The sequence below is a fragment of the Xenopus laevis genome, chromosome 2S (assembly GCF_017654675.1).
Source record: "Xenopus laevis strain J_2021 chromosome 2S, Xenopus_laevis_v10.1, whole genome shotgun sequence".
In the NCBI taxonomy this organism is placed as follows: domain Eukaryota; kingdom Metazoa; phylum Chordata; class Amphibia; order Anura; family Pipidae; genus Xenopus; species Xenopus laevis.
In genome coordinates, this window is record NC_054374.1 from 83,268,386 (window position 1) to 83,282,601 (window position 14,216).

General features: G+C 39.0%; 1 protein-coding gene across 4 annotated transcripts in view; it reads left to right on the forward strand.

The window, feature by feature from the left end:
- The first annotated feature begins 1,580 nt into the window (after positions 1–1,580).
- cltc.S (clathrin, heavy chain (Hc) S homeolog) overlaps positions 1,581–14,216 on the forward strand; it is a 70,748-nt gene continuing 58,112 nt past the window's right edge. For 2 of the 4 annotated variants that reach the window (XM_041584089.1, XM_041584088.1), the window contains exon 1: positions 1,583–2,131. In XM_041584089.1, the coding sequence (XP_041440023.1) occupies positions 2,090–2,131 (42 nt within the window). In that variant the 5' untranslated portion in view covers positions 1,583–2,089. Of the gene's footprint in view, positions 2,132–14,216 lie in introns of all 4 variants that reach the window. The other 2 variants (XM_041584087.1, XM_018249606.2) reach the window with 2 other exon arrangements.

Below are 14,216 nucleotides of genomic sequence, written 5' to 3' on the forward strand. Positions count from 1 at the left end.
ATGGTCGAATATGGCCACTTCGACCATCGAATAGGCTACTTCGACTTTGAATCGAACGATTCGAACTAAAAATCGTTCGACTATTCGATAGTCAAAGTACTGTCTCTTTAAAAAATACTTTGACCCCCTACTTCGCCACCTAAAACCTACCGAGGCCAATGTTAGCCTATGGGGAAGGTCCCCATAGGCTTCCTAACAATTTTCTGATCGAAGGAATATCCTTCGATCGATGGATTAAAATCCTTTGAATCATTTGATTCGAAGGATTTAATCGTTCGATCGAACGATTATTCCTTCGATCGTAGGAATACCGCTAAATCCTTCGAGTTCGATATTCGAAGGATTTACATTCGGCAGTTGAATATCGAGGGTCAATTAACCCTCGATATTTGACCCTATGTAAATCTGCCCCATAAGAGCTAATTGTAGATTGGTTGCTAAAGGTTAATACACCAGAACTACATTTAAGCTGGTCATAGACGCAAAGATTCGACTGTATGAATCCTCAATTCATCGATTTTCGGACCGTGTGTGGAGAGTCCCGACATTTTTCGTGCCATGGAGATCAGACGTTTGGACAGGTTAAAAGATTTCTGTCGGCTGCCGATAAGATCTCTGCGTGTGTTGCCGGTCTGATGATATCAGTGGGAGACTGTCACTAGTTTTGTCGGACATTACTTTTGTATGATTGCTGCCAGGGGCAGAACTTCGGCTGATCTGTTCTTTTACTACTTTATTTGATCTGAATGGTTAGTGGCAGGTCGGGAGATGTGGAAGTCCGATTGTTCGAGGATTCGAACGATCGGATCTTTGCATCGATCGCCAGCTTTACACCTGTTCTGTAACATTTGAAAGAAATAGTAAATGACTATGAAACATACACTGTTGTAAAAATACGTTATAATGTTGCAATTTAAATGCTCTTAGGCTCCAGGCCCGGACTGGCAATCAGCGGGTTCTAGCAAATGCTGTAAGATGCCATAGAAAATAACGAATTAGTGGGCTGGTGTTTGGGCCTTAATATACTTGGCCTATTTTGAATCCCACCCAGAGCTGCAACTAGTTTATTAATGCAATTATCCATTTCATCGTGTACCGCTGTCACACGCACATCTGCTTGTGTATACGAGTAGCACACCCCCACCCAAACAATTATTGTTAAAGGCAAACTTCAGTAATATCTAGTTTGCAGCCTTTAGCTACATTACACTGCCAAAACAGTCGTGTATGTACAGTAATAGGATATAGCAAGGCAAGATGGCTGGTAAGGTTAATTATTAATTGTCACTGCTCCTGAAGAGCTGAAATGATATCCCCTGCCTCCATCATTAGTGTCTAAAGCTGCACATTCCTAGTGTGCATACCCGGGGAGCAGCTATGACACAAGGAGATTAGACGAAGCCGCCCTACGAAGGAGGATGTAAAGAGCAAACACACAGGGTGACATTCAGAATCCACCCACAGCGAGCAGCAGTCTCAAGCTCGAAATTGAACTAGCAAGCCTGCGTCATGTGACCAGGAAACCAAGGCCAAGGTAGAAAGCTTCCGGAAATGACATCACGTCACACAGTCGCATGATGTGGCAGAAATAAAAAAGGGTAGGAGAAAAAGAATCCCTGACCAAAAAAAATAAATAAAGGCAGCTGTTATATGGACTGCTCCCCTATCTCTCTTCTTTGAAAGATTTTATGGTTGACTGAAATACTTCCTCAGTTACCGTCAGTAATATGAGGGACGGGACTAGAGAAATCTTCCTGTTGTATCCCGCCGCCTAGTGTTGGGTGTCCCTGAGTGTGATATTCGTGCGCGTGGAGGAGGCGGGGCGGTGGCTGTGGGCAAAGCTGTCGCTCCGGATTGCAGAAGCTGCTCTCTCCGTTTCCGCCATTGCGGCTCCTACCTGAGGGACACCCAGAGAGCGCGACAGAAGAGGAGATAAGGCTGCTTACATCCATTGCTAAGAAAGAATATTAAGTAAGACCAGTGCCGTCCCTCTCTGGGGTTTCTCCTGTCTAACCCATTGAACAAACGAAAGAAACAAGGTGACAGCGGGAGACAGTGCAAAAGAAGCGGCAGCAGCGCTACAACCGCCATGGCTCAGATACTCCCGATCCGCTTCCAGGAGCACCTGCAGGTACGTCGCCCCGTCAGCTTCCCCGCTTTAACCTTCACGTGTCGCTGTATATCTCCAGCCAGGGAATCTCCCGCTTTTACCATACAATCGCCACTTTCCTGCTGGGCCTTGATGGGGGAGTTGAGGCTCGATGGCTGGAGAGCAGCAGGTTGATTCATTTATATCGCACTGGGTCATCAGTCCGTGTCCTTTATATTTCGCACATCCGCTTCTTGTGTTCCGATTCGAGTTTATCACAAGTGTGGATAGGGAAGAGCAGGCCCCACAGTGAGGTGAAGGGGTGTAAGATGTCAGAGACTAGCCCTGCCGCCCTTCCCCATTCATATCATCCCTCCCGTGACCTCCGTGAGAAAGCGCTGCCAGTGCCTTGTCCCTCAGCGGCTTCCATTGATGGGCTCGCCTTGTATGCGATCACTGCTCCGCGCAGCCTTCCGGTGTAAGAATCCTGGGCAGCCTTGAAATGGATCCTCAGTGCTTGTGTTATGGAGACCATGACTAATGGCTAGATTTCATTTGGCTTTTATCTATATACCCTTTACTTCATAAGAATGGCCTTCAGGTGTGTGTTTATGCACATTACATTCAAATATACACAAATACAATATTTCAAAAACAGGCTTATTTGTTTCTTTTGGCTGAGCTCTCCCTTTTGTCCCTTAACCTTGGCTCCCCAGTATTGGAACACTACAACTCCCAGAATACTTCAAGATATAATCAAGGGTAAAAATGTTATAATATCTGGGTTCAATAAAAAACTATGGGTTCAGTGCAATACCATGTTAAAGAAAACATACATTGTTATTCTTTAGGTAAAAAGGATACATCTGGAAAACAGAAAATAACCTCCGAACCTATAATTAGAACCCTGTGACTCAACTGTGAGTCTGTCTGGGGCCTACAATATTATATGTATATAATACACAAAAGCCATGACTATCTTGTAAATTATATCCTTATAAACGCCGGGTACTGATGTCATTAGTTATAAACTGTGAGTAGTGATGTCATTTCTGTCACATGACTCACTGAAACTTGTGTATTATAATAAATAAAGTACCCAAGTTGCAAAATATGAGGATATTAGAAGTTACCTTGTTGTTCCATGACCTGTATACAGTCAGCCTTCGGCCTCGTGTTTTTATATGGTCATGAAACTCCTCTGTAACGTGTAATATCCTTATAATTTACAAGAGGGGGTACTTTATTCACCATATAATACACAAAAGCCATTAATATATTGTAAATAATAGTCTTATAAATGGGGATGCACCGAATCCAAAATTTTGGATTCGGTCGAACCCCTGAATCCTTCGTGAAAGATTCAGCCGAATTCCAATCCGAATCCTAATTTGCATATGCAAATTAGTGGTGGGAAGGTGAAAACATTTTTTACTTCCTTATTTGGTGACAAAAAGTCACGTGATTTCCCTCCCTGTCCCTAATTTGCATATGCAAATTAGGATTTGGTTCGGCCAGGCAGAAGGATTCAGCTGAATCCGGCTGAAAAAGGCCGAATCCCGAACCTGCATCCCTACTTATAAATGGTTCTTGGTGATATCATCAGTTATAAACGGAGCTGAGTGATGTAATTTTTCTCACATGGGTCACTAAAACTTGTGTATTATAATAAATAAAGTACCCCTTGTTGGAAAATATGAGGATATTCAAAGTCACCTCGGAGTTCCATGACCTGTATAAAAGCTCTCTGCCTTCACCTTATGATTTTATATATTCATGGAACTTATCTGTGACTTATACTATCCTTATATTTTATAAGAAGGGGTACTTTATTTTATTCACTATATATGCATTATGTACCTAAACAGACTCTATAGGTATTTCCACACTTCCGTCTTCCTTGCTAGATGTCTCACTTTTGTTTTTATTATATTACATCTATAAAGTGGCAATCATATTTTCAGTGTTGCCCAACTCTGGTGTTCTGTCTATACTGTAACTAATATCAAGCAGCATTTGTATTCTAGAGGCAGAGCTTTCAGTGCTTAGGTCATCAACTGAAGCAGAAAGAGACACCTCAGCAGGTGTATTGAAGAAGTGAGTTTGCAGGCAGGTGTATTGAGGAATTCATGCATGTAGACTAGGGAGTTTCGGCTACAGCTATTGTGCAACACAGAAGTGACAAATGAATGGGGTTATGCCTGGTAGTAAAGGCCATGTAGTCTTTTACAGTTGATGGTTACCGTCTGTCCAATGAGCATGCGTTCAGCTGTTATTAAACTACAATACATATTGAGAGCAGCAGGCTAAATATTTTTCATACAAACGTTATGTTTGTCTGAATTAAACACTTTTTGCTTGATTTCTTTGTTAGTGTTTACCATTGATTCTTTTGCTTTGTGTAAAAATGTATATGCTCTTAATTTAAATTCCTTTTATTTTCTTTCTATAAACTCAAACACAAGGCAAAGATCCACATTGCCCCTCAATTAAATAAGTTTCTAATACATTTTCATTTAAAAAAAAACAAACAAAAAAACTGGGGACTGGCTCACTTTTAGGGACAACTTAGTTCTATATGCATTGGATCTCAGGCATGGGCGTACCTGTGGTTTGGCTTGGCTGGGAACGTTTACAAACACATTGATTTTTTGTTTAGGTTATAGGTAAATTAAAACATTATTGTACTGAAATTCCAAGTGTAATTATGGCACAGAATTTTATCATTGTTAAAAATATAACGTAGTTCATGCTTAAGGTTATCCTAACTGACCTTCAGGCTTTGCTTCCATGACTATTGGAGAGCCAATAGGAATTCTCCCATTTTTCATCCTAACTGGACTTCAGGTTAGGTCTCTTAAGCAGCTGATCCAGATGCCCAGTTATTGTGAGTCTATTTGGATTCCTAGTTAGCTTTTGTTACTTTGGTGATGCTGGTTTATATATTCTCACACAATTAACATGTATTAACATGTATTGTATAGCGCCAACATATTTCGTAGAGCTAGATACAAGAGTGTCTAATAATATATTAACCAGCCTAAAACTGCTGTATGAGAAAAGGACAATGCATCCTTCATCTGTCCTCTGGTGGATCTTGTTCATAACGGTCGTTTCTCACAATCTCACCTGGGGTTTTCGGCTAGAAAACGCTTGTACATTTATAGCAATCCCTTATCCAGAATCCCGTTCTCTAGAAAGCTCAGAATTACGGAAAGGCCCTCTCCCATAGATTGAATTTTATCTAATTAATCCAGATTTTTTTTTTAAAAATGTCCTTTTTTCTCTCTAATAATAAAACAGTACCTTGTACTTGATCCAAACTAAGATATCCTTATTCCTTATTGGAAGCAAAACCAGCCTATTGGTTTTATTTAATGTTAGCATGATTAAGTCCAGTAGATTTAAGGTAGGGAGATCCAATATTAGGAATATCCCAGGTCCCGAGCATTCCGGATATTAGGTCTCACATCTATTTGCATTTTGTGGCCAAAATCCACCTTAAGACAGGATAAATGTATGGTTGATTGGCCTTGTGTTCTATAGGTCTTAATCCATTGGGTAAAAATGGTAAACTGGTTATTGTTAATGCTGTATGGTGATTGTGAGGTTTACCTTTCACACTATTAAAAAAATATATACCGTATTTTAAAATTAAGGAAATTTTTTTAAAGGAGAAGGAAAGCTACAGAGGCATTTTATTGCCAATAGATTAGCTGCATTAGTGCAAGCTAGAATGCTATATTTATTTTGTAGAATGTTTTACCATACCTGAGTAAAAAGCTCTAGAAACTCTCTGTTTGTTTAGGATAGGAGCTACAGTATTAACCTGGTGTGACATTACTTCCTGCATGAGTCTCTCCCTGCTCTGGGCTCAGATTACAGTAGAGAAGGGAGGGGGGAGCAAACTGAGCATGCTCTTGCCCAGGGCAATGAGGTTTAAGTTGAAGGCAGGAAGTCTGATACAGAAGCCCATGAGTACACAATAGAAGGAAAGAAATGCAGTGTTTCTTTTGACAGGGGACTCAGAGCCGATATTAAGATGGACCTTTCTGATAAGACTTACTTAGTTTTAACCTTTCCTTCTCCTTTAAGTAAATCCAGTAGCCATCATTTGTGACCTAATCTAGAAGCATTCACATGGCTATTTTGATCATTTTACTATAGTCGGTATTACAGGTATGGGACCTGTTATCCAGAATGCTTGGGACCTGGGGTATTCTGGATAAAAAGATCTTTCCATAATTTGGATCTTCATACCTTAAGTCTACTAGAAAATCATGTAAACATTAAATAAACGTAATAGGCTGGTTTTGCTTCCAGTAAGGATTAATAATATCTTAGTTTGGATCAATACAAGGTACTGCTTTAGTATTGACAAAAAGGAAATCATTTAAAACATTTTTTGGATTATTACGATAAAATGGAGTCTATCGGAGACCGCCATCCCGTTATTCAGAGCTTTCTGGATAATGGATACCATACCTGTACTCCAAATCTATCTGAGAAGATTGCTTTCCAGTATAAATCTTCCAGAAGACAGATTTATAGTTATATACTTGTGTAGCCAAACCTGGTATATGTCCCTGTTTAAATGTAGTAAACATAATTTAAAAATGTTGAAAAAAATACTTGATTGTAACTTGCACTGTTTTTCAGGGTTGGCTGCCATTTCTCTTAGATGTTTATTTAAAAGTTAATGCAATTAAAGTTATCCATTTCACTCCTGTAGCGGTTATTTACTTATGGCAGTCAAATTTTGCCATTGCAGTACCCTATAACGACCAATCAGATTGCATAAGTCTAGTATAGGAACCAATTGGATTTAATACATCTACTGCTGGTAGAATGAAAGTAAACCTAGAGTTTGTGTTGGTTGTTACACTGCCAGATTTGCCCAGTGTTGGTCAGTAAGCAACATGGGTGTCAGACTAAGTGGTGAAAGGGTTTTCAGCTGTAGCAAGCAGCAATACCGACTTGCTACTAGAATAGATATTATTATTATTATTATTATTATTAACACAATTTCAAAATGTTTAATTGCGTAGTAATATAATGGTTAATGTATTCTACCTGCCTCTGCACAAAGTATGTCTCGCAAAGGGAAGTTGTTTATCAAAGTATGACTATGAAGATTTTCATTCATCCAGGTCATGGTATATCTAGTTTAGGTATCTAGTAAATTTCAGATGTCACCTCTTTGAAAAGTTACAATGTGCCATTGTGATTGGATTAGTGGAAGAGTTTATATGCCGAGAACTTCCCCACCAGTCGGTTGAACTGAAGAAGCTGCTCGGATGAGTAGTAAAACTTCTTCAATGATTACAAGTCCAGTTGTTTTTGATTTACCTATACCAGATAAAGTACTTCAGGATACCTCTATTGCTCATACTATTTCAAATGAAAACTGGTGGTTATCATTACCCCATCACCTTGGATTATTGACCAGATGCATATATTTTCTCTACAATCTTGGGTCATTGAATTCCTTCACACAGATGTTTTTTTTATAAATTGTGTTCAGATGCTTAATGTCTCAAGCAATTAGTAGTCATTTTCATAATTGAAGATTTCAGTGTTAATACGTTCAGTTACGGTATTGCTAATTGCAGTTCCATGATAAAACCTCCCTGAAACCTGGGTGTCAAGTGTAACACTTGTGTTTAGTGTATCTAGAGAACAGTTTGGCACCCCCAATGCTTCATTAATGGTCCCATTTACTAAGCCATTCTAGTATATGTTAATAGTGGAAAAAAAGTTAAAGGAACAGTAACCACCAGAAAAAATGAAAGTGTTTTAAAGTAATGCAAATATAATGTACTGTTGCCCTACACTATTAAAACTGGTGTGTTCACTTCAGAAACTCTACAATAGTTTATATAAACAAGCTGCTTTGTGGCCATGGGGGCAGCCATAGCTGAAAAAGGAGAAAAGACACAGGATACACCACAGATAACCGATAAACTCTGTTGTATACAATGGGATTTTTCAGAATTTATCCATTGTCTATCCTGTGCTTGAATGGCTTCCTCCATGTCTACATAGAACCTTGTTATATAAACTATAGTAGTTTCTGAAGCAAACGCACAAGTTTTACCAGTGCACGGCAACAGTACATTATATTGTCATTTCTTTAAGATGCTTTCAGTTTTTGGTGATACCGTTCCTATAAGTCTCACTGCCTTTCCAGTTTTTTATAGCAATGGCTTCCCTTTAAAGCAAAATGAAAGTCTTTTTTTTTTTTTTTTGCTTGTGGGTGCCAAAAGTTAGGCACCTCAAAGTGAATGTATTTACTTACTACCTGATACCCTGAGGCAGTCCTATCCTAATTTACTAATGTTAGCTTTAAAAAGTGCACACTGATAAAAATATCCGCATAAAGGAGGATTGATCTTTTTTCGCATACTGCAACTCATTGAACTTGTGCCCTAGTTAATGATTTTAGAGAAAATTTCAGGGTCTGCTAGAAGACCGTTGACCTATTTGTAATGCAGTAATGTGTCCTTAAATGATTATTCAGACAGAGTACCAACATGTCCCTTGGTGGAATGCAATAGTGATGCCTATAAGGGGTAATTTATATGCTGATTACTGGTTCAAATTAAGCCTTATTCATAGCGGTATCAACACATATATATATATACATACCACCTAGGTACAAGATCGAGGCAACAAAGGAGACAAACCACAGTGAGCAGATACACTTGCCAATAATGAGAAAGCCCCAATGTTTCAGCACTATAGCCTTTGGCAAGGGGAATTATCAACTGTGTTGATACCGCTATGTATAAACTGTCTCGTATAATATACCAGCCTATCCGATGTACACTTGTTTTATATATTATATAAAAGGATTTTTTTAATACCACCTTTGTTTGTCAAAGATTTTTTTCTTTGAGTGTGCATACCCTATCTATTTTGTATATGACTTTGGGTAACTAACTGTGGGGGTATCCCTGGGTTGATTGCAGCTCATATTTCTTTAAAAGTAATTTCTGTGTTAAAAGATTTTCTTTTCTTTTACAACGTTTGGAGTGCCCTCCATTGATTTGTATTTGTATATCCCTTTAAGCCTTTGTCCAAGTAAGGCGAAACATGTGTAAGGAAACAGGCACTCGCAGGTTAACTGCAAAAGTTTTAATTGCACATCCCGAAACATGTCGTTCAATTAAAACTTTTTGCAGTTAACCTGCCTGGCTCTATTTCCTTACACACCTATAAGGGGTAACTTACACACAGGTGCATATGATCTGGGGCTGTCCTTCCAAAAACATTAAACCTGTATTTAAGGTGTTTGGGTGCCCTGACTCTGGCGCTATGGAACTTTTGTTGTAAAAATTGGAGCATGCGGGTAAAATAATTTCATTATATTTACAGTGGCGCCCTAGGGGGCAGCATTACTTTTTTGATTACTTCTCTTGCTGTATGTCACTTCCCGAGGACATCAATAGAAATTGGTGTATTTTATATGTAAGATTATGGGGTAGGGGTGACCCAAGGCAAGTAGTGTGATTTTTTTTTATTTTTATAAAAGGAATACTATACCCCTCAAACAATGGTTCTCTAAAAAAAAAAAAAAGATATTGCATAAACTTCTTGCCATGTTTTGTAATATGGGAGAGCTTCCTGGCATTGATAAAACTCAGAAGATGCTCTGTGACAACTGTTCTTAGACACACCCACTTATCACTGGTAAGCTCTTGATAAGCTTTTTCAAGCGGCCATGTGCAGTCAGCCCTGTTTAAATATAGAAAGTGGTTCATATTCAAAATTAATAAGCAGATTTACTTCATCAATACTTTGCTTTTAAGGTGTGATGAGAAAAAAAAAAAATTTTTTAAGGGAAGTATCATTTTTCCATGTTTTGGTCAACTGATATTCGTACATTGAAAATACTAGGCAGTGGTGTGCATGTTTAGAATTTAAAGTTTTGATTAATCTGTGTCTTAAAATGTGATCATGCAGCACTGTAAGTAACATTGAAATCAATCTTTAGAAACAGAGCCTTTCTCCTTCCTTTAGTACAGACCGCATATATTATTGATACGATCTGGTTCTGGTTACATCGCTATTGATTTCTCTCTTCATTAGTGGATATAAGGGTTCATTTGTGCACTTTAGTATAGACAGTAAATTTGTGTGGTTGTTTTGGCTGTATGCACCAATTCTTTTTCTCTTTATAGTTGCCACAAAAACAGATGAGTGGGCAGGGGAGTTATCCAAAATGTTGTCTCCACAGAGCTATAGCATAGGTTGGGATAGTTAGATAAACTGCTACAGTACAAGCCAACTAATAGCCTATCTAGGCAACATAAATTATAATTTAATACAGCATATTTCACTTAGGTTGATCTCTGATCAGCGGCAGAGATTGCTTCTTGACAAACTTGAACTTTTAAGTTGTTACACTCGGACTATGTTGGCAAAATTCATGTGACATTTACTTGTCTGGTTGTAGCTTTGGTAAAGCAATGTGTGGCTTGCATTTTTAGGGTAGGGACACACTGGGCGATTTGGGGAGATTTAGTCGCCTGGCGACTAATCGCCGCGACTTTCCACGACCAATCTTCCCCGAATGCCTCCCCTCACTCTGCGCCTGGATAAAATGAAAAATCGCCTGCGCTAATCACACGCGGCGATTTGTTTTCCGAAGTCGCCCGAAGTTTCCTCGTGAGGCAACTTCGGGCGATTTCGGAAAACGAATCGCCGTGTGTGATTAGCGCCGGCGACTTTTCATTTTATCCAGGCGCAGAGTGAGGGGAGGCATTCGGGGAGAAAAGTCGCTGCGATTAGTCGCCAGGCGACTAAATCTCCCCAAATCGCCCAGTGTGTCCCTACCCTTAAAATGCTGCTGCATTTTACTGAAACGTGTGTTTGTTTCTTTCTCTGGTTGTAGTCTTCTAAAGAAGCTACCTGTTCTCTGCTCTTTAGTGATAGTGGCCAGGTGGTGGGCAGCTTTTTATGTACATGGTATCTTATGACACTGTTTAACTGTAGCAAGACTCAAAGCTTGCCAGAGCTGAGCAGTTTTCACAGGCATTGTACACAGAATCCTCAAACACAGTTTGCCTTGGTTGAAGGACCAGTAGTTGCATTGGAATAGTGCCTGTCTGGAAAGGAAAGATGTGTTTCTCTTGCAGCACAATCTTTGGCTAAGGGCAAAAAAGAGTTCATTAGAGATTCATGTTATATTTCCTCTTTATGGTGTTATATACCCCTTTCCCTTTTAGTTTTTCAGTGTTTTTCATTGTATGTCCTGTTTCCAGGGCAGAGGTTTGTTCTATACAGTGATAAGATAATAGAGGAAGTGAGAAGTGAAATAAAGACTTCTACTCCCTTCCTGCAAGAATATACAAATACTGTGGTGTATACCTTTAAGATTCCTACCACTTTATAAAAGCGATATGTATGTAATTTACAGCCTTGCAGAAAAAATACATGTTTTTTCACATGTTGACCTTTTACACGTAGTTTGATTTTACACGTTAGATTCCTTAGTCTACTGCAGCACCCATAATATGGTGCTGCAGTTAGCTACCTTACCATAAAACAAGATTACAGATAATTGACCGTGTATCTGGTAGTTTACTGCAGAACCATATTATGGGCTTCCCTAAATTGCAATCTATTTACCTGCCCACCACTGTTTAAAAGCCCAATTGTTTCTGAATCTATGCTTTAAATTGATGTGATTTATGTTTTAAAATAACGCAAAAATGTCTGTAGAAAATATTTTAAGAATAAGCTTTTCAATAGCAATTACATATGCAAATACATTTACAGCTTTGTAATTCAAGTATACCGTATATACTCGTGTATAAGCCGACCCGTGTATAAGCCGAGGTACCTAATTTACCTAAGAAAACTGGAAAAATGTATTGACTCGTGTATAAGCCTAGGGGCCCCATGTCAGATTTCAAAATGTGAATGTGTAAATGTGTAATCATGTTTTATGGCATAGAAATCTATCTAATCAGGAAGAGACTTCAGGCAAAAACTAATTCACTGCACTGTGATGGGTTTAGTAGTTTCAGGACTCTCAAAAGTTTGGAGCCAAGGAGGACCAACATGTTGAACCCCTAAAAATAAAAAATCAGCTCTTATTTAGTTCTTGTGCTAACTCTTAAAGTACAAAAGTTGCTTTTTGCATTATGAAAGACTGGAAGGTTTCTAAAAGCTGCATTGGTTAGGTACTGGTGCTTTTAAAGGAATACCTGTATTCTAAAAGTAACATTTGTTTATCTATTTCTGAAGCCCTAACATACGAGTTTCTTCCTTATGAAGAGAAACACAAAATGATGTTAGGCCGGAAATCCCACTTTAAAAGAATAGAACACGAGTGTAGCCGAAATAAGGTCCTCCTGGGAATCAGTTATTTAACGCACAACATTTTGTAGCAACGCATAGAACTACTTAAGCCAAAGCAAATACCTGTTGTGGATCCCGGCGAGCCAGGCTCTAAATCAAACCGTGGTCCCACATCATCGTTCTTATCTTATCTGGAGTCGAAACTACTACAGAAATCAACACGGCCAGAACAACCCCAGTAGTAAGTTGTATGTGCGGCAGCCAAGACAATAAACTCTTCCGCCAACCATCCCTCGCTTTGCAATCCTCCTCCATTGTTGCAAGAACTTGAGTCCGCAACAATGTGCCGCGTTTACCTTACTTCCGCGTTCCACGTGCGTTCTAATTCGCCGTCGTGTTGCCTTGACGTTTCCGGGTTGGGAGGGAGGTGTGTTGGGGCCGCGGAAGGAGCGTATCTGCGGCCGGTGACCCGCGTATAAGCCGAGGTCGAGTTTTTCAGCACATTTTGGGTGCTGAAAAACTCGGCTTATACGCAAGTATATACGGTAATCGGTTGCGTATAACACTATTTCATTTTAACACTATTTAATAAGATGCAAAGGGGACGTGTAGTTGGTCAATTAATTTCTCTTGCCCTTCTAGTCATATGCACTGCAAAAAAACACTTGCACATGTAACTGAAAACATAGGATATAATGTGCTCACCATCATATGGTTGCATCTAAAAGTGGTTAGTTAGGGTCTCGTGCAGTGACATCAAGCGAAACGGAATTATAGACAATGGTAATTCATTAAACACTGCCATTTGTATGAAAGAATGTTTGAAGCTAACACTTAGATTGCTCTGTTGTATAGCCGTGTGAATTCCACTGTGTGGCAACACATGTTAATTAGTTCACTTCTTCACTGCCGGCTTGTTCTTGCAGTGACTACCAATGCAGAAAAAAAAAAAATCAAGATTTTTTTTTCATTTAATTTGTTCATCATTGGTCACCTTCCCTGTGGCTGCAAACCTGCAGGGAAGAACCAGTTAGCGTTGCCATGTGTTGGAAATTAACACATGGTAAGCACATAGGGGCAGATTTATCAAAAGTCGAGTTTTAGTCATGAGATTTCTTTTTTTACTCTAATAAACTCTAATTTATTCATAACTCGAATGGAAGCTTACTTATGAAAAAATTAGAACTAAACTTCGTTCGAATGTTATTGACCCGAAAACTCGAATAGAATTCAAATGCAATTCTAATCGAGTTTTTTCCTGAGGCTATTAACATCTTCAAATGAGTCAACGGACCTCTGCTATTGACTTAAACATGAACTGGGCAGGTTTTAGGTGACGACCTATAAAATTCGAGTGGTAGGGGAATGATAAATCTCAATTAGTGGTTTAAACTCGAACCTTAGTAAATCTTAGTAGTAAATCTGAACCATAATATCTCAGCATGTGTATGAATACACATTAGTGTCCATTAGCTTATTTGCATTATTTCAGATCACATGCATGTGCACTTGTCTCTGGCGTGATTTCACTTAATTTCTTGTTTGACCAAACAAATTGCTCTCCAGCTTAACTCGTAGCAGTAATATTTATCATTAAGCCAATAGTGAATGTTTCCATGTAACGCAGACTTTAGCACTTGTATCAAATGGTGGACTTTTCTAGAGCCATAACTAGCCACTCGCCCAGACAAATGATTAAATCATTCAAGTTTACTTTCCTGCCTTCTGCTTTGATGACAGGAATCTGTCACAGGCTCAAGAGTTTGCTGAGTAGGAAAGTATTTAATCTTGATTTATAGAGATTGTGGTCACTGATAAT